General features: G+C 41.0%; 1 protein-coding gene across 5 annotated transcripts in view; it reads left to right on the forward strand.

The window, feature by feature from the left end:
* Positions 1-25,340, forward strand: part of CSMD3 (CUB and Sushi multiple domains 3) — a 584,176-nt gene that overhangs the window by 187,975 nt on the left and 370,861 nt on the right. For all 5 annotated transcript variants that reach the window (XR_014170321.1, XM_081918582.1, XM_081918583.1 and 2 more), the window contains exon 5: positions 12,081-12,288. Coding sequence is in view for 4 of the 5 variants with exons in the window: in XM_081918582.1 (XP_081774708.1) it covers positions 12,081-12,288 (208 nt within the window). In the remaining variant the exon portion in view is untranslated. The remainder of the gene's footprint in view (positions 1-12,080; positions 12,289-25,340) is intronic.

The following is a 25,340-nucleotide window of genomic DNA, read 5'->3' on the forward strand; positions in this document are numbered from 1 at the left end:
ATATTTTTGTTTACATTTTCTTAATGAGGGAACAAGCCCAGAACAGGGACTCATTCAGAGATGTGATGTGCAAACTCTTCTGAATTCAATTAACCGTTCAAAGCAACAATTGATTGGAAGAGCCCAACCATTAGGCGGAATGAGGCAGCTGCCTCAAGCAACAGCGACGGGGGTTACACAGCAGAGGCAAGTTGCTGGAGGGTGACAGGTGTTTGCCATACAGCCAACCCTGCACTTCCTCAGCTACCCTGCTGCCTTCAAGGTTGGTGGACGATACCACACCTGGCATAAGTGTTGGCATACAATTCAACTGCAAGTCTGGTTAGCTGCTGAACATGGAAACATCAGCTGTGTTCTGAAGTCCTAAGCCCAGTGTGTGTAGTGGGAGCACCATTTGGTCTCCATTGCAGGCAGCAAAGTCTTGGTCTGGTACAGAAAGAAGGCAAGGGAAATAGTATGAGTAGATAAAGAGGACAATTTTAGCACACGTTGTAATACACACCTGCATGTGAGGAGTAGTAACATCCTGATTTTGTTGTTGTTGTTTAGTCGTTTAGTCGTGTCCGACTCTTTGTGACCCCATGGATCAGAGCACGCCAGGCACTCCTTGTCTTCCACTGCCTCCCGCAGTTTGGTCAAACTCATGCTGGTTGCTGGTGGGTGGTCAGGATATTTTTCCCAGTAGTGATGTATGGAAGTGAGAGCTGGACCATAAAGATTGCCGAAGAATTGATGCTTTTGAATTATGGTGCTGGAGGAGACTCTTGAGAGTCCCATGGACTGCAAGAAGATCAAACCTATCCATTCTGAAGGAAATCAGCCCTGAGTGCTCACTGGAAGGACAGATCCTGAAGCTGAGGCTCCAATACTTTCGCCACCTCATGAGAAGAGAAGACTTCCTGGAAAAGACCCTGATGTTGGGAAAGATGGAGGGCACAAGGAGAAGGGGATGACAGAGGACGAGATGGTTGGATAGTGTTCTCGAAGCTACCACTACCCACCAGCAAAATGCAGATGACCAAGGGGTCCCTAAAACAGTTTGATTATGTATCTTTTCATATTACAAATATTTTTGTTCCACGCTCCAGTCATTTTTCTAGGCTGGTTACAACTACTAAGTGTTCCCAACAGGGTTATGAAATACCCAGAACATCCTAGCTATAAAGCACTATCAGTGGTAATTTAAAGAATAATTTTGTCCTGATAACATTGTGGATTTAATAACTTCTTTAGGTATTAGGTAAAAGAAAGCCCAGAGAAAATGTAGGCTTACATTTTATGGTCAGTTAAAAAAAAGCATACGAATTATCTGTTCAATTCCAATGAACCTGCAATATGATAGTTCGTTTTATGATTGTATTTGCAGTGGTGTTTACATGCCATCTGCAGTGAAGATGCCCTTTTAAAATATGGGGAAAAGGCACACCCATTCATCCAAATGCATTGAAAATGTAAGTACTAAAGGAGTGATGAGACTAGATTATTGTATAAAGTTGATTTCTTGGAAAGGAAAAGATTCCTGTGGTGACATAAATATATGCTACACAACAACACATTGAATAATGGAATGCTGGTGATAAACTGCTTGTGTCCACATTAAAATAGTTGTCTCTGCTACCTACAAAGATTTTACATTGCAGAGTTAACATTTCAGCTCACAGAATGAAAAACTAACACAACAGATGAAGACAAATGAACTGATTAAAGTCACAGCTGCCTCCAGTAGGTAAGAAAACAGGCAAATATTATCCTGCCATTTCAAAAGATACTACTTTAGAGCTTCTCTGATTGTGACATTTATTTTAAAATCACTTTTTAAAGATACAAAATGAGCTATACAATGCACATTGATTCAGTATTCCCAATGTTTCAAGTTGGTTACTATATCAAATTTCCAATTTTTGACATTTAAACCAAGATTATAACAGGTACAGAAATTCCAGGTTTGGCACATTCAGCATTCCCACCCACCCCAGAAGATGTTTTAACCTTACTGACAAAGTATTAACAAAAAACAGGATCATGCATGCAACCCACTGACATAAGGTAAGGGAAAAAGGGCTATGGAGGCAACATATACCAATTTAGGCTATTAAAATACCTATCCCATTACCATCCGTTGTGACTTGCAGCAACCAGCTATTTCATCACCTGATACCTGATCTCTTAGCCCAGGTGTGAAGAATCTGTAGACTAGGAATGGAGGAGAAATCCAATTCAGTTTCCATTTGAAAGCAAACTTAGTGAATTTGCACTTAGCAAAACAGCACACAAACCTGAATGTCACCATCCTTCAAAAGTTGTACTTGTCTGACTCTTGTAAGAAATAATAATAATCTGAATTTTGCAATGCAATTCTCCAGCCAGGTACAAGAATGCATATACCTGGGCAACATGCAAATAGTAATCCACATATTAGAGAAAATAATCTACAAAAAATGCATTATATTAGTGGGAAATGCTTTGCAAAAATGTGTATATTAGGAAAAGATGCACACAAAAATGTGTGTACTAAGATACATTTGCACTAAAATGCTAATGAATTTCCATGATGACTTTAAAAAAAATGAAAAGAAAACTGATGTGTAAATGCGGAAAACCAGGTTTAAGATTTGGAAAAATTAGGAATTGAGAGAAACTGAAATTGACAGATTCACCCATCGCTACTGTGGACCTCCAGGTATTCTTGGACTCCAGCTCAGATCAGCCAATTGGTCAGGGATGACTGAACTTGTAGTCCAGCAACATCAGGATGTCTGTAGGTTCTCCACTCTTGCCTTAGCTGGAGATGCTGTAAAGTGAACCTTGGAATTTTTGCATGCAAAGCTTTTTCTCTACCACTGAGTTTATGGTTCCCCACTGATGTTTTCGATGAAGCAATGCAGAAAATATACATGAATATCATTTCTGAAGACAAAAATTGTATTTCTGGAGTTGCAAATAAGTCAACAGAATATAACAATATCTTTCTCTGATTCATCTGTAAGAGGAGTTTGGTCCACAACTGAGTGGGGAACTTCAATGAGTTATATTCATACAAGGTCTGGTTATTCCAAAGGATTTTCACTGCCTGCCAATTGCAGGATCTGTTTGAATTTCCTTCAATGCTGAAAAGGGTTCTGAGATCTGAGATTGTGCACAGTCCTCAGCAGATCACCAGGCTAACTCCCAACCTCAATTGGGCAATGAGTTTTCTTATTAAAACCCTTAAGTCTCTAATGTAACAACTTCCTGTGAAGCCACTTGCCATTCCAGATGCAAGACGCTTAATTTGACTGTCAGTTAATCTTTCTAGCTTGCTAGCTCGTGAATTTCTTCATTCTTAATCGTTCTGTGTCATTACGCCAAGAACACTTCTCCATGCTCTATTCTTCTATGAGATTTAAAGACTCAGCATTATGTTCCTAAAGCTTTTATTCCCTAGTTGTGGTAACAATAGTCCAGGTGGCAGCCAGCCTCCTTGTTCTGTTTCTCCATTGTGCAATCAGTACTGCATCCCACAGAAATTGCCATTTCATGCAACGTGACCTCGGTTGACAACCAAAATAATATGATTTCTTTTGGATGTCTTTTTGCATGCCTTCTGCTTATTTTCATGTGCTGGAAATTTACAGAACCACAGATCACCCCTGTGCATATGTTAGATGATTCTAGGTCAGTATTGATCTTGCAAGTTCTCAGGCACTGAAACAACTCTTCTGCTGAAATTCTATAAATCTGTAACACTGAAAGCCAAAGTCTGATGTTGACTGGATGATCTGATAACAAAAATTATAGCAAACTTCTTGAACTTGGGTTACTTATCCTAGATTGCTTTCAGTTAAAGCCAGTAGCCATTGGTTACCATGTGCCTTTCCTATAAGGCAGCACTGCAGCCTGGGCAGCTATACTGCAGGCCAGGATACAAGCACTGCTACACTGTGAAATGTGTTGATAGGTTTTGCTACAGCTAATCATTTAGTGTGGGGGGGGGAGCTATTTTCCCATTTAATACCATTACACATTTTCCATGTCATCATGGACCTGGAATAGATTCTTCAAGGGACCCTGATAGGCTTCTGTAGCTCCATTTTAGCCATGCTGCAAAAATGGCTTTATTCACCTGGGCATTGTTTTTAACTACAGTTTCTTTGGGGAAATGTTCTGCATCATTTCTCTATTGCTGCTGGTTATATTCCTATATACTGTATTGGGACACGGGTGGTGCTGTGGGTTAAACCACACAGCCTAGGGCTTGCTGATCAGAAGGTCAGTGGTTAGAATCCCTGTGACCAGGTGAGCTCCCATTGCTCGGTTCCTGCTCCTGCCAACCTAGCAGTTCGAAAGCATGCAGTGCAAGTAGATAAATAGGTACCGCTCTGGCAGGAAGGTATACAGTGTTTTTGTGCGCTGCTCTGGTTTGGCAGAAGCGGCATAGCCATGCTGGCCACATGACCCGGAAGCTGTACACCGGCTCCCTCGGCCAGTAAAGCGAGATGAGCACCGCAACCCCAGAGTCATTCTCGACTGGACCTAATGGCCAGGGGTCCCTTTACCTTTACCTATATTCCTATATATCTTGAGGGGTATCATCTCATCCATGTTTTCCTCATTCTCTTAGCCAAGGTGGGGAATCTGCTGAGGGCCACATTTTGTCAGGCTTTATATGTTAGGGGCCACATGAGGTGAGGCTGATTGTTGGGGGCACCCCCTTTCTCTTTGCCACCAACTTTTATTTCCTCTGCCCTGCTCTCTGCTAACACTTCTCTCCCCCTCTTTCTTTCACCCCCTTTCTCATTTCAAATTACTTCAAGACTCTTTGTTGCTTGAGCTTCAAGAAACTTAAAACGGTATCCCTTTATAAGTCTTAGATCAGTTCAAAGCGCCATGTGTTGAATTGTGCTAATGTGTTTTTAAATATTATTCCAAGTTGCCTTGAGTACAGATTTCCAATTGAAAAGTAACTTTAAACAATAGCCAGTGAGTTGATAGTATATGGGTGCTGGACAAGCAAGTGGGAAGGGAAAAGAACGTTTATCAGTGAGAGCCAGATAACAGTGTCCAAGCCACTGAGTGACCAGGTCAGCAGCATAGAGGTGAAGCCTAATTGGTTGGTCATACATTTTATTTTTCTGGATTTATATATCCAAGTTATGTAATCAACCTTTGTTGCACAAAACAGTTACATAAATGCAATTCTTAGTGTACCTGAACATTTGCCCTTCTTCCTTCCTTCTCTCTTCATCACCTTCCCCTACTCCCATCCCACCCTCTTTCTCACGGATGGCATAAGGCCCATATCTTAAAATGAGTTCAGGTATTACTTGCACTATTTAACAAAATGCATTTTTCAGAATTATTATTTTTTTGTAAACAGATGATTACCCTGTTTGTGTGTGGCATTTTGAAAACGGAAAAGACGATCAATCATGATAGGTGTAATTAAAGCCTTTTCACAGCAACCAGAGGATCCATTTTTAATCCATTTTTTCAAGGTACTAAAATAGACATGTAAACCTGCTGCATTGCAGTTTTGAGGCTTTGCATTTATCAATATGAAATGACTTCACCTGGGGGGGAGAAAAGGAACACAAGGAAACAAACTCCAAAAGCAAGAGTGAAAATGCCGGCCTTTCTTCTGCACGGGTAATGTTCACCTTCGTTTAGTCTGGGTTTGGATCTGTGGATTTTGCCATAATGAGATGTATGAAGAGCTGAGGGTGCGTTCATTCAGGGGTGTTGGGAAGAGAAGACCCACATAAGCAGCTGGCATGTTGTGAGAAATAGGATCGATAAAGCCTTTCTGTGAAGCTACCAGATTGATGAAATAGAGGATCTGGCTGAGAATGCCAAACAGCTCCATTCAGGGCCCAGGGCACAGATTTCCTATTGCCTTCTTAACCACTGGACAAAGCAGGGAACGACAACCTGGGAATCATCATAATCAAACCCCACCATGGCACTGTTGGCTATAAGGCTCCCAGATTGCTTCACTGTTGCAGTCTCTGTCACTAAAGGAGACTACCAGGTTGTCATACTGCATGTGCTAACTGCTCAGGTCAACAGTTAAGTACCTGGCACTGGGAGAACACATTGGAGGATGGAAAGTAACTATCTGCTGGGGTCTGATGCTTGCCAATTAGTTGACAGGAACTGTGAACAAGGGTATTATTTGGAAGGTGGTCTTAGGTTCTTCTTCAACTGATCGCTGAAGAAAATATGACAGTCCTCTATGTAATGTGCAGAGGACCACACTTTGCCTTGGTTAGCCTGAAATAACTGCTACTTTTATCCAAAAGAACCCCCACTTCCCACTTTGAGAGCTATTGGGGTGTAGTGATTAAGAGCGGTGGAATCATAATCTGGGGAACCGGGTTCGCGTCTCCGCTCCTCCACATGCAGCTGCTGGGTGACCTTGGGCTAGTCACACTTCTCTGAAGTCTCTCAACCCCACTCACCTCACAGAGTGTTTGTTGTGGGGGAGGAAGGGAAAAGAGAATGTTAGCTCCTTTGAGACTCCTTCGGGTAGTGATAAAGCGGGATATCAAATCCAAACTCTTCTTCTTCTCTTCTTTTTGCTTAGAATCATTAATATGGATCAGTAACTTCTCACTTAGTCATATGCAGAAAGGGTGGGCAAATCTTACCTTCTTATCATTCATAAACAACCCTGATAGTAAGTACTAAATGGGTGCTGTTGTGCTGCTTATAGCTAATCTATGTTCACTGGGCTGTACACCACTGGGCTGTTAAGGTCAGCACAAAGGCAAAATGAAAACAAGATGTTTCTACCAGCAGTTTCTGGACATAGTATGAATTTATTCCATTCCCTAGACTAGTTGGTGGGACACCCATTCCCCCAGCCTTGTGTTTCTGATTAGTGTCCTAGCCATCCAATCTTCAGTTGCCCTCATTCTTTCATTCAGGTAATGGGGTCTCTTCCCATTCCAAAACCTGATGTATTGCACTCATTTCCATACTGTCAGTATGGTAAAGAATGCCACCATTTTGTATGCAGAGAGCTTTGTACAGAGTTATTGTTAGTAGCCGGCATGAAGGGAATGTGAAGGGTAAGTTAACTCACAAAGAGTAGGAATTTGTGATTTCTTTTTTTTGGGTGGGTGGGGGGAGAGAACTATTTTCATTTTTGAGAAATGTTTTGCCCGACCCAAATTGCTTTATGTGCCCTTTACAACTGGTGCAATAAATTACAGTTTATCATTACTCACCAAATCCAATTTGTAGTGATAAATCATTACAACGGTTAAGCAGAGGGCATACATGACTTAATCAATCTATATTTTAAAGAAAGCAAATGTGATTTTTATATACAATAATTTAAAGGCGGTGCTCTTGTGTTCACCTTTTAAATTAACCAGGCCAAAGTTTAGTGTGCTGATTGCAAATTAGAAATCATAAATTAAACTGTTCACCATCAGACTAAAGTAAACTAAGGGGTAATTTGCCCTGTTCTGTCTTAAAGAGGGAACACATATATTTACATTCTCCTGCCTGTTGGGAAACCTGAAAAAGTAAGTAGACTTCCATCAATGGACAAGACAGGCAAGAGGGTAGAGGGACTTGCAGGAGGGACTTAATTACACAAATTAACGATATTGACAAGCTGGGGTGTGTGCACAGGAGAGCAACTATGACGATCAAGGGTCTGGAAACCAAGCCTTATGAGGAACAGTTGAGGGAGTTGAGTATACAGATAGGTAGCCGTGTTGGTCTGCCATAGTCAAAACAAAAAAATTCCTTCCAGTAGCACCTTAAAGACCAACTAAGTTAGTTCTTGGTAACTAACTTAGTTGGTCTTTAAGGTGCTACTGGGAGTTGAGTATGTTTAGTACGGGAAAGAGGAGACTGAGAGGAGATATCATAGCCATCTTCAAATATCTAAAGGGCTGTCACATGGGTGATGGAGCAAGCTTGTGTTCTTCAGCTCCAGAGAGTAGGACCTGAACCAATTGTTTCTAGTTATAATAAATGTGATTCTGACTAAACATCAGGAGATGATAAGGTGGTAAGAGTTGTTCAACAGTGGAACAGATTCCCTCAGAAGGCAGTGAACCTTCATTGGAGGTTTTCAAGCAGAGGTTGGATGGCCATCTGACATGGATGCTTTAGTTGAGATTCCTGTGTTGCCGGGGGGTGGAGTAGATGTTCCTCAGGGTCCCTTCCAACTCTACAATTCTATGATTCTATAAAGTGGAACTTTGGCAGATACATTTTTGGCAGAAGTGGAAAAATAAAGAGCTGACCAAGCAATCACTGTAATTTGGCTGAAAGTCTATCCTGAATAGGTCAAGTCATATTTGTAGCTTCTGGGAGAAAGCGATAATCGGAAATCACATTCTGGAAGGCGGAATTTTAAATTCTCTAATTATGCTCACACAGAAGTGAAAGGAGACTGGAATCTTGAAAGTATTTTGTCATAAGAGACACTTTATCTTAAGATAAAAGCGAGGGCTTCTTTAACAGTAATGCCTAACCATTATGGGATTAAGAAGACAAGCAGTGTGCTGCTGAAATTTTGCTGTCCTCTTTCTTTTTACATTCGTGTCATGTGCAAAGTCTCTTATGAGATGAACTAATACAGCATGAACCACATCAAATACTAGATTTTACAATGTTCTTTGCTCATGTATTTTTTCCCAATTTTAAAACTGGCATTAATAGTTTAGTTTACTGTGTTTGCTGTTCTTAGAGCCATTGTTTTGAACTAGATGAAGAGACCTGGATTTAAATTAGTGTAGTCATTATCTATCAAGTTACTATTAAAAAATCACAAGCTAGGATTCCTGATATCCTGGTCCTAATAAATTTGGTATTAGACTATGTACTGCTGCTGGTATGTGAGGCTATGGATTTACCTTCCTGGCATGACTATGGGGGTATTATGATGATCTCCTGCACTTCAAAATTTACCATGGGCCTTTGGGAGTGGTGAGACTAGAAATGTAATGGATAAATAAGCGTGCTCAGAAATCATAACAACATGAGAACATCAGAAGAGCTTGCTGTATCAGGCCAATGGCTCATCTAGTCCACCATTTTTTCCTCACAGTGGCCAGCCTGAAGTCTGTGGGAAACCAGCAAGCAGAATTTGAACACAAGAATACTCTCCAGCTGGGGAAAGGGGGGCGGTTCGCCCCGGGTGCCATCATGGAGGGGGGTGACAAATTATCAAGGAATAATTACTGCCCTACTAGGGTGGTTCATAGGGATCCAGGTGGCACTGTGGGTTAAACCACAGAGCCTAGGACTTGCCGATCAGAAGGTTGGTGGTTCGAACCCCCGCAACGGGGTGAGCTCCCATTGCTCAGTCCCTGCTCCTGCCAACCTATCAGTTTGAAAGCACATCAAAGTGCACGTAGATAAATAGGTACTGCTCCGGTGGGAAGGTAAACGGTGTTTCCATGCGCTGCTCTGGTTCACCAGAAGCAGCTTAGTCATGCTCACCACATGACCCAGAAGCTGTACACCGGCTTCTTCAGCCAATAAATCGAGATGAGCGCCGCAACTCCAGAGTCGATCACAACTGGACCTAATGGTCAGGGGTCCCTTTACCTTTACTAAGGTGGTTCATTAAAAACTGTATTTTGAAAATGCCTGCTCCAAATGTCTTATCTTACTACACTAGGGATTATATAGCTACATATGAAATTCCATGCATATCAATTAATATCTTGACCCTCCTCCACAAAAATAGCTGTTTACTTGGCCGTTTTCCTATGTTGTGAAGGCTGAAATTTCAACAAAGCACATGCCTTTGCTAGACTCTTTTCGGGCACCTGCTAAAAGCATTCTTCTTTAGGCAAGCATACCTAGATGCTTAGGAAGTTGAAGTAATTTTAATCTTAATATTTTAGCTTTTGTATGTTTTAAAGTAGGATTGGTAATTTTTCTTGATTTTACTGTTGTGGTGTGTGTTTTTTTGTTTTTTGTTTTGGTAAACCACTTTGCAGGTTTTTTAAAATAAATTTTATTAAATAAACAAACAATAAATATAAATAAAATAACACAAACCAAAACACAATCCATCCTGTAGATTTAAGTATCTGTCCATCAATAGGAGTATAGCATCTAGATCAAGGGAAGTAATAGTGCCACTGTATTCTGCTCTGGTCAGACCTCACCTGGAGTACTGTGTCCAGTTCTGGGCACCACAGTTCAAGAAGGACACTGACAAACTGGAACGTGTCCAGAGGAGGGCAACCAAAATGGTCAAAGGCCTAGAAACGATGCCTTATGAGGAACGGCTAAGGGATCTGGGCATGTTTAGCCTGGAGAAGAGGAGGTTAAGGGGTGATATGATAGCCATGTTCAAATATATAAAAGGATGTCACATAGAGGAGGGAGAAAGGTTGTTTTCTGCTGCTCCAAAGAAGCGGACACGGAGCAATGGATCCAAACTGCAAGAAAGAAGATTCCACCTAAACATTAGGAAGAACTTCCTGACAGTAAGAGCTGTTCAACAGTGGAATTTGCTGCCAAGGAGTGTGGTGGAGTCTCCTTCTTTGGAGGTCTTTAAGCAGAGGCTTGACAACCATATGTCAGGAGTGCTCTGATGGTGTTTCCTGCTTGGCAGGGGGTTGGACTTGATGGCCCTTGTGGTCTCTTCCAACTCTATGATTCTATGATTCCATAGTCGCCTACTTGTTATCAGAGGCTCAGAATCCACATTCCTTTGTAAGAAAATATGAAATAACATAAAACCATTTTTGCAGACAAAAAAGAATGTGGGGTGACAAGAAATTTTCTGCTCTGGGTACCACCTGACCTTCCAACTCCTCTGCTCTCCAGTCCTGTGGTTTCCAGCAACTGGTATTCCGAAGCATTACTGCCTCCAACTGTGGTGGCAGAGCATAGCCATCGTGGCTAGTAGCCATCGATAGCCTTCGCCTCCATGAATTTGTCTAAATCCTCATTCAGAAATTCTCTTATGCAACTCCTCCTCTCCCCATCAAGGCACACGTGGCTTGGGACTTGGAGTTCCGATGTGCAGAAAACATGACATTTAGAGAGGCTTGCGCTCCCAGCATTTCACACTGTGGATATAAATCACCGGGGCCCAACAACAGCAATGCAATTATTTTCATATTTTAAATCTTTTCCTAGATTTACTTTTCAGAACTGGGACCCCAAGGGTCGTACAATAAAGAGCTGAGTGTAGTCTGGAGTCTCATCCTTGAATGTATTATAATGCAGAACATGTTTCTCAGAAAGAAGCACTTTATAGAGCCATCCTTTGAAATATGTGCCGTGTTGAAAAAACGTATCCTTTATTAAAATGGCTCTGTTGTAAAAAGCATGAGTACGGGAGTGCAAGGGACATGACATTCAAGATAATAACCGTAAACTATTCATCAGAACACTAGTAGATCAGAGTATCATATTTCTCAGGTGAGGAAGGGGCTGGCAAATGAAGGCTGACCTAATTTCTATTGTAATAAAAATTACAAGAGCAGGCCATTGCAACATGGGTTCCCAATAAGCCAAATGCCTGACAAAAGCCAAATCACCTGACAGCCTAAAGGGGTGAGGGAATGTTTTGTCAGTCTTAGGAATGGAGAAAATCAAGAGCTGATAATGATACCATTGGTTGGTTGCTGAGTGGCTGTTTTCAGAATGAAATTGATGGCAATTTGGGTAGGTTGCAGCAAGTTACTGCCCATTCACAAAAAAATGCCAACAAAACTCTGATATCCTTTGTGCTGGCAAGCTGATACTCTGCCCCAACACTCCTATACAGTGGTACCTCGGGTTAAGTACTTAATTCGTTCCGGAGGTCTGGTTTTAACCTGAAACTGTTCTTAACCTGAAGCCCCACTTTAGCTAATGGGGCCTCCTGCTGCTGCCGCACCGCCGGAGCACAATTTCTGTTCTTATCCTGAAGCAAAGTTCTTAACCTGAAGCACTATTTCTGGGTTAGCAGAGTCTGTAACCTGAAGCATATGTAACCTGAGGTACCACTGTACTGCCAAATTCTGCAAAATGATTGATATCTATCTTACCCATGCATTTAGTTTAGCATGAAACACCTGCTATGAATTACTGTCTTCTAACTTGTGCCTCCTTTTTGTTCTTTTCAACAGCGGAGGATGCATGTGGAGGGACAATGAGAGGATCCAGTGGCATCGTTTCTAGCCCAAATTTCCCTAATGAATACCACAATAATGCAGAGTGCACGTGGACCATTGTGGCCGAGCCTGGGGACACCATTTCACTCATTTTTACAGATTTTCAGATGGAAGAGAAATACGATTACCTGGAAATAGAAGGTTCTGAGCCACCAACAATATGGTGAGTGATTCATTGTTGTATATTAACTTCTGCAAAATTGCCTCTGAGAAAATGCTACAGATCTTACTGAAATGCCTCTAACTTCCCTTGAAACCCCTAATGGTGTTTCATTTGTGCAGAACTATTGCCTTGAATGCCGATTTGTTGTGTAAATTGGAACTGTGTGATCAATGCCACTCGGAGAAATTTGCTTACGCTTATTCAAATTAGCTAAATATTCCTAATAATAATAATAATAATAATTTTTTATTTATACTGCCCATCTGGCTGGGCTTCCCCAGCCACTCTGGGCGGCTTCCAACAAAATACTAAAATATAGTAATCTATCAAACATTAAATGCTTCCTTCAACAGGGCTGCGTTCAGATGTCTTCTAAAAGTCTGGTAGCTGTTCTCTTTGACATCTGGTGGGAGGCCATTACACAGGGCGGGTGCCACTACCTAGAAGGCCCTCTGCCTGGTTCCCTGTAACTTCTCGCAGTGAGGGAACCGCCAGAAGGCCCTCGGCTCTGAACCTCAGTGTCTGGGTAGAACGATGGGGGTGGAGACGCTCCTTCAACATTGTGTTACGAGTTTGTGGGTGCCAGACTTCTATAATCTCTGGATCCAGCTATTGTTAAAAGCTAATCAAGCCAGGCTAGCTTCCTGAACCCCTGAGTCCAGGAGTTGCCTTGGTGATGTGCCATTAAGAGAATTGAGGATTAAGGGGGCTCTGTGCAAGACAGCAAATGGGTGGGTCTCAAGAAGGAGAAAAGCCAGTGTTTTAGAGTTGAATTTGGCTATGGTGTTATCTAGAAGTAAAGTATCAATCTGGAAAGTCAGAGAGGCGGAGCACAGTGTTTGATTTTCATGGCAGCTACAGCTGGTGATGCATTCCTTGGAGATCATATTGCCTTCCCCTGTGCATCCTACCATTTGAGGTAGTAACATCATGTTGTCTCATGGGTGGGCCGGCCCTGTCTAGGCTGGTATCCTTTTGTTTTCCTTCAGCAGCTTGTCCTATTTGTGTGCATATGGGGCATTTTGCTCAAATCATCAAAACGAAGTTAAAGCAGAGGGGCAAAATAATTAAGGGTGTGTGAAGTTATTTGTTGCAGTGAAGATTCTTACCTTGCCCTATTTCTCCTTCTTTCTTGCATTAACCAAGCAAAAAACAACAGCAACATTTGCTTTGGTGTTGCAGTTGCAACACAAGAGCTCTGGCTGCTGTTATTCCTACTTGATAGGGACACTTTAGGATAGAGACATCCCATTGCAACTTACCATATTTTTCCATCTATAAGACACCCCCATGTATAAGACGACCCCTATTTTTCGAGTCCAAAATGAAGAAATGAAATTTTAAACATTCTGTGTATAAGACGACCCCCAATTTTAGCCTTTGAAAAATTAGGGGGGAATATAGTCTTATACATGGGAAAATATGGTATTTTTATTGATTTCAATATTGTAGTTTTATATTGTTGCAACCTACTCTGGAACCTTATGGTGAGTAAGAAATCACATAACAACAAATAAAGCTGCCGGCAGCCAAGTCTGCTGCTGCTGTATCACAGAAGTTGCCAGTAAAGGCACACACATACTGCAATTGTAAGCCCCTTCATTTCCCGAGTGGTTTTGCGGGTCGAATCGTGACTCCTGAAACAGATCTGAAACAGGTATCTGCCAAATTTCAGCCCACCTCTCATCAAAATGGTCAGTTACTCAAATACAACTCAGTGCACATTTTCTGTACGTGTGTGTTCAGCAATCCTGAGTTGTGGTTTTGGGGTGAACTGTTTTTATTACCATCAATCTAATGTATTACAGGATGCAAAACACCTCCATATGCTTGGCAAAATAACAAAACAAAAACAAAGCAACACCCCAACAGATTTCTAAAACTTAATTATCAGACAACTGCTAATGAGATTGACTTTCTCAATACTCTCTTATGCTGATCCAATGGAGCAAACAAGAATCACTTAAAATAAAAGATGCTAAGACTAGCTTGTTGGACACCAAAGGGGAGTGGTGGGGCAGAATCTGGTATCTTCCTCAACCACCCAAATAGCCAATCACATTTTAAAGAAGGGATGGGGAACCTCAGGCCTTCAGGCTAAAGGTGACCCCCCCGGCCTATGTAGTTGGGGGGTACCGTGGTATTTTCCTCAGGATATGTGCCTCCCAGCCCACACAAATCTTACTGTCCCTGCTCCACACTCTAAGTGCTTTTGCCTGGCTAGAATGTGTCACTGATTTATGATGGAGCCTCTTGTTAGCAAGGACAGAGGATGGTGGAGGTGTGTGCATATCCTTTTTATGGCTAGAATGTAATTGCTGTAAAAAGAGTTGATGATTCTGGTCTTGCCCACCACAGCATGATGTGGCCCCAAAAAAGGATGTCCAGGAAAAAATGGGACCCTTGAAGTGAAAAAAGTTTTCCCATCCTTGGTGTACAGCTTACTTTGTGTGTTCATGGTCTGAGGGTTTCTCAGAATGAGAATTGTTTTGTAATTCCCAAAATTCATGTGAGCAGTTTCTTAAAATTAAAATTCATGTGAGCAGTTTCTTAAAATGCTGCTATCGGAGCCTTTACTGTTTGCATCAGAGGCACATTTTAAAGACAGGAGATAAAATTAGACACCTACAAGTTCAGAAAGATATTTGCCTATATTTAGAAACATGTATGTATTGCTGATCAGTTTAGATTACCGAAACGGTATGCAAATGATAATACCGTACGATGAATAATAAAAACAGAAAGCAATACAATAAAATGCAGTCGTACTGCACACTGTCTAATCTCCACAGTGAAAAAGCAAGTGCACTAACCAATGTCAGCAATCTGGGGAATGCTTGTGTGAACAGGAAAGTCTTTAGCATATGCCAAAAACACAAAGCAGAGGGCAATGTACCGTATTTCTAAAAGGAGGCCACTCAACATGGCAGATGCTCCTACACTGAAAATGTACAATTTGTACTCGGCTATTGTATAGTTCAAGGTTGGATTCCTTTTCTTTCCCTTGCAGTGCTAAATACTTAGGACAGGTCTTAATTATGTCATTAACTCTAAAAGCACAATTAGATTGTCTCAGATCTGTGTCGAACATCTTCTCTAACTTGTTCCATGTGAGATGGTTGACAAAGGCTATGCAAGTCTTCTGTGTTTTTTTTTTTAGGGATTTATTTTTAAGATGAAATAATTATATCTTACACTCTGTGCCACATATATTACCCAGCTGTGGTAAACATTGGTTTCACTTCTCAAACAGGGAATATCAATTATGATTGATTATTCACCTGTGCTGTGTTTATCAATCTTCTGCTGGATTGCCTCCAGGAGTTGCAGAGGGGTTTCAATGTACCACTAGTTTTTCAAGGTGCTACATACAGAGTGGGATTTTAATAAATAATACAGTTGAAAAATAATTCAGAGGGAAACATGGGTTAAAAAGTGAGTCCATTGTCTCAGTGGCTGAGTGCATTTTTAAAAAACATGTCATAAGTAGCCAATCCAGTACATTTAATTATTCCTAATGACAATAGTAATATAAAAATAGTTCCATATCTCTACTACGAAAACCTCCAGGAATAATGAAAATTCATGTTAGTTTTAGTACGAAAAAATGTCCTTGGCTACACTATGAGTTATGCTCACTAGTTAGAGTTGCTATTGTCATTGGTGCTAAGACAGTTACGTACAGCACAGCCACTTTAAAATATAACTTTTTCTGATTTTTTTCTTTTCTTTTCCCCATACATAAAAAGGCTACTGTAGAATTTTCTTCAAAAATGATCCAACATTCTTTTGTGGCAGTCACCCCCTGCCCAGTGCCCTGAAATGACACTGGGGACTCAGCTAGATTGGTAAAGAAAAGGCATTTTATATGTGTTGTATGTGCGATACAACACTGTGACACCAGATGGTGCTGTAGAGTCCTGTCTTTCCCTACCGGATTTCCTTGTATGAGTTTACAATGCAGTTAACTGAAACAATTCATTGGTGTGTCTAGATCCAGCCTGGGCATTATTAAGAGTAGATGTACAGAAAATAACGGACCTAACTTAGTTGTGTTCATTAATTTCAATGGGTCAGCTCTGAATAAAGCATGGTTGAATCCTTGCCATGATGGCTGTATTCTATCTCCACTGAGAGAAGCTGTGAGCCTCTGAATAACTGTTGTTGGAAATCACAAGTGCAGACAGTGATATTGCATTCATATCCTGCTTGCAGGCTTTTCACAGGTGTCAGGTTGGCTGCTGTGACTAGATGGGCCATTAGTATGATCCAAGAGACTCTTCTTTTGTTCATATGCAGTGTGGAAGATGGTGGCACAGGGTTTCTGCTGTTAACTTCCAATAGCGGCAAAACATAATGTGTATGTGTGTGTGTGTGGAGGAAGTCTTGCTACAGCCTCTTCTAATATTTAGCCCCACTCCCAAGAAACTGTTGTAGAGGAGAGATTTTTTGCCCTCAGGTGAAATTTAGTGTAATAGTCCCTCCTTCTCTTCCCAGAAATGTGATGGAGAATGTTGAGAGGCCATCTGCACACAGCTCTGCATCAAAACACATTTCCTGAACTTTTCAAATTACAACACAGAATTTATGCCAGAAAGGGACAGACCTGTAGTTCAGTGGTATAGCCCATACGATGTTAGAATTCCTGCATCATGATTGCAGTCATGGGATTTTTGTCTTTCACATGACGGTATATGTTTTGACTTCACAGAGTGGGAAGCGACAGAGGCAAGATGTTTGTGTTACTGTGTTCTATGAAGTGGGACTATTATCCTTTGTTCTTTTTTCTCTTTGCTGTCTGATGCTAGAGAGAGAGGGAGCCATGTTGCAGTGCTCCGTGTGTGTTTCTATGTAAATAAAGTAGATTAGCCAAAATGCTGAGTTGCTGAGGTCAAACTCTGCGGATCCCTAAGTGTGCTGGTGTTGGTTGGCATTGGTCGCTGTGATGTTCGGGCAGAAGAAAGCTTTTGAAGCTCCTGGACAACAGACCAGAAGGGAGAGAACATTCCAGTCGGGCATGTGTCTCTGCCAGGGTCCTACTTGAATGTAGGCTGAACTCCTGACATACATATGGTCCCAGGTTAAACCTATTGCATCTCTAGTTTCAAAAGAATCTGATCTAGAAAGGCTGGAAAAGGCTGTTGACTGAGTCCTTGGAGAGCCATCATCAGTGAGTGGGCTGGGCCAATAAACTAACAGTTCCACTTTTTTTGTTCTTACCTATCACACCTCTCAATGACTTTCGGGTGAATTTTTCCTACTGGAAAGTATTAATTTTTGAGGTGATATCAACACTCTATCTGCAGTGCTTGATCTATAACTGTGCCACTCATTGCAAGACATCACTTGAATTTTCAGTCATTTAGCAGTGAACCTCCCCTTGTGAATTGGCTTGACATTTTTTTCTCTAATAAGTAACCTGAAGACCCACATTGTAAGAGCGAGTAAATTCACTGGAATCGTTCCAATGTAGATATAGATCATAGATGTTACAGCCATTGTACAGCTCAAGGTATTTTAAACTGTTTCAGTTTTAATGAGTGTGTACATCAATAATAATTTCTGCTACCACTTAAGTGAGTTAATTAGCAGCTATGAAAAGATTCAGATTTATCAGTGGTTGTTCATGCTGCTAAATTGCTTATACCTATCAGTAGTTTAATTCTTTTAATACTCGAATCCATTCCTGCCATTAATGGGATAACACAAATAACATAAAAACAATATTAATCAGTCAGATTACTAAATCTTCATTTGCCTTTCCTACAACAATTCTGTATAGTTAATCTCACATTTGGGGGGAAAAACCTACTCTTTGTTTTGCTCATTTCCCCCCTCCTCACTCTCAGATGGAAGAAGATTTATGTTTAAATAACTGAACAGAATAAACATACAAAGATGGAAATGCTTCTATTACCAAAGTGCAAACTACAATATAAAAGTAAAGAATTAAAATGCTAATTTAATAATTGCTAATTTCAAAGAGCAGATTGAAGAAGCATTCTTTTCCAAGCTTGTCACTCATATTGTGGAATTAGACTGATGTGCTTGGTTATGCCAAAGCACCTGTCCATATGCCAGGGAAAAATAGATCGACAAAACTTAATTAGCAGAGATTTGTTAATTAGATTCACCATGTTAATATTTTTTATCCCTTTATAATAGTATGGAGGTTCATCTCCTGAATGCTATGGTGATTATATATGCACAGGATACTCTATATCAAAGGCTAAAACCAATATTCTCACATGTTATTTCACTTTAGGAGACTGGTCCAATTAAAAAACAAATAATAAGGTTATGGAGTTTTGTTCAGACAATAATAGCTTTGAGCTTCTGTCTTAAACTTCATTTACATATTGCATATTCTGACTTAAAAGAATGGTGTTAGTTGAATATATATATATATATATATATATATATATATATATAGTCAACTAAGGAAGAAATTTCTTGAATAATAGAGATCAAAGACAATACTAAATCCAGCATAATGCCAGCCATGCTTAAATATTTGCACTTTATTCATTGTCAGCATTCGTGACTATTCTCCTGGCAAACCTTTTTCTTCTTCTTCTTCTTTTTTTTTTTGAATTACGCTCAGAATATTATCATGGGGAGCTGGTCACGTGACGAGTTGTTGAAAATGAACAATATGATTTTTGCACAGTATAATTGAACCCACTTCATGGGTTTCATGAAGTGTTTTCAACATCATCATGAGAAACCACTCTTACAATTGTATCACCATGCTTGTCTTTTGAACCAATATAAAATAAATAAATGAGTTCACCAGCATAACAAACTGCATGTGAAAATTCCTTAAAGTAGGATTAAAAAGGTAAAGGTACCCCTGCCCGTATGGGCCAGTCGTGTCTGACTCTAGGGTTGTGCGCCCATCTCACTTAAGAGGCCGGGAGCCAGCGCTGTCCGGAGACACTTCCGAGTCACGTGGCTAGCGTGACAAAGCTGCTATGGCGAGCCAGCACCAGCTCAGCACACGGAAATGTCGTTTACCTTCCCGCTATACAGCGGTACCTATTTATCTACTTGCACTTAGGGGTGCTTTTGAACTGCTAGGTGGGCAGGAGCTGGGACTGAAAGATTTTACCCACAGCACCACCCGTGTCCCAAAGTAGGATTAGCCCACCATTATTTTACTGACCTGACCAGCTGAAACATTTTTGTCAATTAGCCGGCCTGAAAAGCCATTAAACTCAAGATTCTGCTAGGCCCTGCCTAGAACCTTTAAGGTCCTGCCTCGGTTCCTCACACACCCTTAGGCAGCCCCCATGCACAAGATTTCCCTTGAGCGTGCTGATAATGTCACTTTTGTTTTTTTTCAGTGGCCCTATTTTGACTGCAATCCTACTGGCACTCTCCAGCTTGCGCTCACTATTAGAAAGTGTGGTCAATTAATTGAACATGAAGATGCTATGCTGTTCTTGTATGTCATTTGTGCTTGGCTTATAAGCTGGGGTAGATGGAAGGAGCTTAGTTCACTGGTAGAGCTTCTGCTTTGCATGCACAAGACCGCAAGTTCAATTCCTGGTTTTTCCAGATAGCAGACACAAAGGGGGGGGGGGGCGGGACTTTAACTTTTTACTCTTTGGCCTAAAAAAATAATAATTAAAAAAATAAAATCTTCCTCTGAAATTGCTGTTAGCATTAGAAAGAAGTCTCCTGTTGGCACCAGTTCCATACCTTGTAGAAATTTATTATAATTTTCAGTTTTCAGTCGAAACTAACTTTGCCATTGGGGGCAGAAGAAGAGGAGTTTGGATTTGATATCCCGCTTTATCACTACCTGAAGGAGTCTCAAAGCTGCTAACAATCTCCTTTCCCTTCCTCCCCCACAACAAACACTCTGTGAGGTGAGTGAGGCTGAGAGACTTCAAAGAAGTGTGACTGGCCCAAGGCCACACAGCAGCTGCATGCGGAGGAGCGGAGAAGCGAACCCGGTTCACCAGATTATGAGTCCACCGCTCTTAACCACTACACCACACTGGCAGCAGTTGCAAGACCATGCCCACAGAGCCCTAGCCATTTGGGGATGAGGTGTGCAATGGAGAAATAATGTCAAGACAGATGGCATGGGGATTGAATGATTGCAACTTTATTGATTACAGTAATCAATATCAGCAATCTTATAATAATTAGCAATAGTAATAGTAATTAATGTATTTATTAATATTAATAATAGTCAACATCCAGCCAGTATATATGCCCCAATCGTGCCCTTTATAAGGTAGATTGAACTTAAATTTTGCAGGCTTTTCCCATCATCCCACACAGCAGATGGAGGAGCCTCTTCATTCGTCGGCCAGGTGACAGCATCCACCTCCTGCATTGCCCGGTGCCACACTGGGCCAAAAGACCACCTCTCACTTGAAATCTGCATTTATTGGGCTATATGTGTGCCAGATTTCCACTGAAAGTGCACTTTGAAGGAATCACAGAGCGTTTCTCTCTCTGCCTAAATGCAAATATTGGTTGGTCACAGTTCCAGCTGGCATATATTTTGTGGTTTTTTGTGTTGTCCTTGGCATATTCCACTAAGTTCCAAAGTGTGGCTTAGGGCAGCTGCAGCTTTGATTGCTTACTTGCTGGTGCACCCAACAGTAGTTGATCCAATCCCATTATAAACATATGAAATTAAGATACTAGTAATGTTTAGCGTCTTGCAAAACTAGACAGACAGCTCCCGACCAATCTAACTTAATTACATTGTCTGGGGAGCCGTTCCCAGAATAGATGCAGCTGTTGCATTTTTTTTTCCTACAGAGAGATAATTATAATTAAGGGCAACTTTCTTAATAAGATGATAGAATTATAGTTCTGATGCAGGCATGAGAATAAAAACAAACGTCAACCCCTACAGAAGCATGACAAGGAATGATCACAACAGCTACAGTACAAAGTTTAAATATAATGGGTGGGGGGAAGGAATTCAGCTTTTCATATACAGATCCAAGGTCAGGAAGCTTAAAGGACTTAGGGCTCCTTCAGACAACCTGTTTATTGAGCATTTGTCCTGATTTACTTGCTTAAAGGTTATGCTATGGTTAGATTATATATGGTCTTCATTCAGCACCAGGCTTTCTTACTTATTTTGCACGGAGGTTATATGACAATAAGAATTCATTCAGATTTGTTTGGTGGGGTATTTGTGCGTCTTACTGTTAATAATTATTCATTCCACACTTTCCAATGCATTTCCAAGCCACTTTCCTAAATACAAAAAAAAAAAAAAATCTTTGAAGGGAATTTGTTGTGCTGGGGTGACATAGCACTTTAATTCACTCTAATTGCAAAAACCTAAATTCATGATATTCATGATTAGGAGGCAAAAACATTATTATTTAAAACTGACTATCATTCAACAGAATCATTTCAAGCACAAAGAGTTCATAAATACTACATAGAAACAAACACATATGGTCAGCAATCTGGTTACAGAGGTTTTTGTTTGTTATTGAGGGAAAAGGAATCCCTGATTCCTGTTCATTTCTTTGAAACTTTGTCTAGAAATGTGGCAGCATAAATTAAGAAGAGAGGCTGGTTATAGTCCTGCTTGTCTCCTTCCAGTGATCCTATCCTAGGGATAACTGAATCGTTCAAGCACTTAGACTGCAAACCTACAGCAGAATTATTCCAGCCTCAGCTGAGTCTGTTCTTTGCAAATTTGCTCTGGGCTTCTCTCATTCACATCAGGATGCATATTCAGACTAGTGACATCATTCAGAAACATGGGGTGGGCTGCTCTGAGGCAAGTATTTTTTACTCTCACATGGTAAACCTTTTGGTGTGCAAGAGTGAAGCTTGTCACAGAAAACTTAATCTGGAAATTTAAAAATGCAGCTATTAGGAGAAGTTGGAGAAACAGTTTTATGGAATCCAGACTTCAAATCAGTAATATTTCATTGTCTCAACACCACTGCCATTTCACAGATAAGGTATTTGGATTTAGAGTAAGTTGACTAGCCAGCTACATTGACTGGTCCTATATCTGACCTGCCATCTCCTAAGTCCAGGTGGACCTATAGCACTATAATGGATGATACTAGCAATCACATTATTTATTTCTAATCACTGCTTGCTGTTGGAGCTATTTCAAATTTTGAATAGATAGATAGATAGATAGATAGATAGATAGATAGATAGATGATAGATAATATGAGCTGCAGGTATTTTTCTGCCTAGTTAATAATGTCTCAGGTGTGTGTTTTTTTAAGCATTTGGTTTAATTTTCAATAGCACATCTACTAACAAGGAGTAGGGATTTTATTTCCTTTTTTTGAGAATTAAACTCTACATGATAGGCTTAGAGACACTCTGTTCCAATGCATGGAGAGGTTAAAATCCAGCAACATGGATCACTACATTGCAATCTGATTTATTGGGTAACCATCAACATCTCATGGTAATATCCCTGAACTGTTTCGTTGTTTTCAAGGGCAGCCCTTTCATTTTCAAAGGAAACCAAATGAATAAACTACAAAGAGATGCATGTCTAAGAATAAAATTTTCATTGGTAAAAAATAATAATGTTTGCACAGTGTGTGCTGAACAGACTTAGAATAATATTTAATCATCTGATGTTAAAAATTATAGACAACTATCTTCAGAATGCAGGTCAGCTTGTGCTTTCTAGTTAGGTTGTTGCATTAGGAACAAGGACAATAATATACTAGAATAGGGTGAGAGGATGAGGGTGAAACCTGTCTAGGGACTTGGAACATTGCATTGGGGAATGTCGGGAGAAGAGACTACCCCAGGCTCTGCTGCTCACTCCCTTCCATTTTGCTGACAGTGCTGTTACATAGGAAGCCGCTTAGTGTTGAGTCAGGTCATTGGTCTGTTTAGTTCAGTATTGTACGCTGTCTGACAGCAGTTCTCCAGGGCTTCAGGGTTCCAGTATTCCTCAGCCCTACCAGGATAGGTCAGGGATTGAGCTGAAACACTTCTTTGGCTTGGATTAAATTTACCTAGTTGGTATGATGATGGTTACAGAGTATGTAAGATCTTTACATTTGCCCTCCTGCTACTTGAGGAATGTTTAATGGGCAATGTTTTGCCTGCATGCAAATAGGAAGCATTTTCCCCCTGTTTATCAAATGCTGCAATGTTTTATGCTGAGATTTTTTATGTGATTTCATTTCACTGCTATTTGTATTACGCCTGTAATATCTAATTAAATTCTTGTCTACATATTCTTTTGCCGTTAGCTTAGTCATTTCATTCTCTGCAGATACTTTGTGGGCAGAGATCCTACATTTCCTCTTCTGGATCCATGCCTAGGACAAATGCAACATCTGTCCTATAAAGGGAGCAGTTCCGAGGCCAACACAAAATGGATTCTCTAATGAAAAAAGCATATAAGAAATAAACCCACACATTCGCTAAATCTTTATTATGCAACTCCATAATTATTTGCACTGCAAAATGAGGAATTGTAGGAATTGACACATACATTTTAGGTTATATTTCACACAAACATGGATGGAAGTACACAACACAAATTTTCATTCCCACATTGTTGTTGCTGTTGTTTAGTCGTTTAGTCATGTCCGACTCTTTGTGACACCATGGACCAGAGCACACCAGGTACTCCTGTCTTCCACCGCCTCATGCACTTTGGTCAAATTCATGCTGGTAGCTTTGAGAAGACTGTCCAACCATCTCGTTCTCTGTTGTCCCCTTCTCCTTGTGCCCTCAATCTTTCCCAGCATCTTTTCTAGAGAGTCTTCTCTTCTCATGAGGTGACCAAAGTCTTGGAGCCTCAGCTTCACGATCTGTCCTTCCAGTGAGCACTTCAGAATGGATAGGTTTGATCTTCTTGCAGTTCATGGGACTCTCAAGAGTCTCCTCCAGCACCATAATTCAAAAGCATCAATTCTTTGGTGATCAGCCTTCTTTATGGTCCAGCTCTCACTACTGGGAAAACCATAGCTTTCACTATATGGACCTTTGTTGGCAAGGTGATGTCTCTGCTATTTAAGATGCTGTCTAGGTTTGTCATCGCTTTTCTCCCAAGAAAAAGACATCTTTTAATTTCGTGATGTGGGGAACGGTCAGTCTGTTTACTTGCATGGATACATGCATGTCCCTGAGCTTTGGAACTTTGAATTCCTGGAGGACTAGCTCCCTGCCTTGCAAGCCTTTTCCACCTGGCCTGGGAGGGCAGAACCCTGGGTGGCTCCAGCTACAGAAGCTGAGGTGGCCAGAGATCACCCTCCTGTGAGACCTGGTGCCAGGCACATTGAGGTGACCGAACAGATTCCTGGGGTGGGATATTGAGTTTTTGTTGGGAGTTTCTGTTGCTGTTTTTATTGCCCTATTTAAAATGTTTGAAATTGTTTTGAACTGCTTTTGTGTGCTTTTAAATCTGTGGGTTTCGTTGTTTATTAAATTAACGGATGTAGGGTGTGTCCGGCAAGAGGGGAGCTTGGGATGGACACAATTGGAGCTGTTCAGGGTAGGAGGAGGTATAGTGCGGGAAGCCTGTGTAGCATGCTCATGACCCAGGCATTTAGTGACTGTGCTTTGTGCCAGCCCCACCTCCAACCTGGGGAATTGTGGTTGTCCTATCAGCCAGCCCTTGTGTCTGCGACTGCTGTTGCTGAATGCCAAGTTGATTCTGAGTAAGACCTCCCTCATACACGATCTGATTATGGATGAGGAGGCCAATCTGCTATCACTGAGACCTGGGTGTGTGTGTGAGCAGGGTGGAGTTGATCTCCCCTAGCTGCGACCATCTGTGTACTTGGATGTGGCAGAACAGACAATAGCTTGCTGTGACTTGTTTGCAAAGCATTTTGAGGATAAAATTGCTTTCATCCACCAGGAACTTGACTCTGCTGTTACAGCAGATGAATCTCAAAGGGCATCCAGAGCGCTGGCTATCCCTGTTGTGTTGCATAGGTTTTAGTCAGTAAGGCTCAAGGATGTGGGGAAGGTGGATTGGCCAGAGTGACCACTTGAGCTGTGGACCCTGCCTGTCTTGGCTAAAACGAAAACAACAACTAGCAGGAAGGGGATGACAGCCTGGG

Source organism: Podarcis melisellensis (assembly GCF_964234715.1).
Source record: "Podarcis melisellensis genome assembly, chromosome: 7".
NCBI lineage: Eukaryota > Metazoa > Chordata > Lepidosauria > Squamata > Lacertidae > Podarcis > Podarcis melisellensis.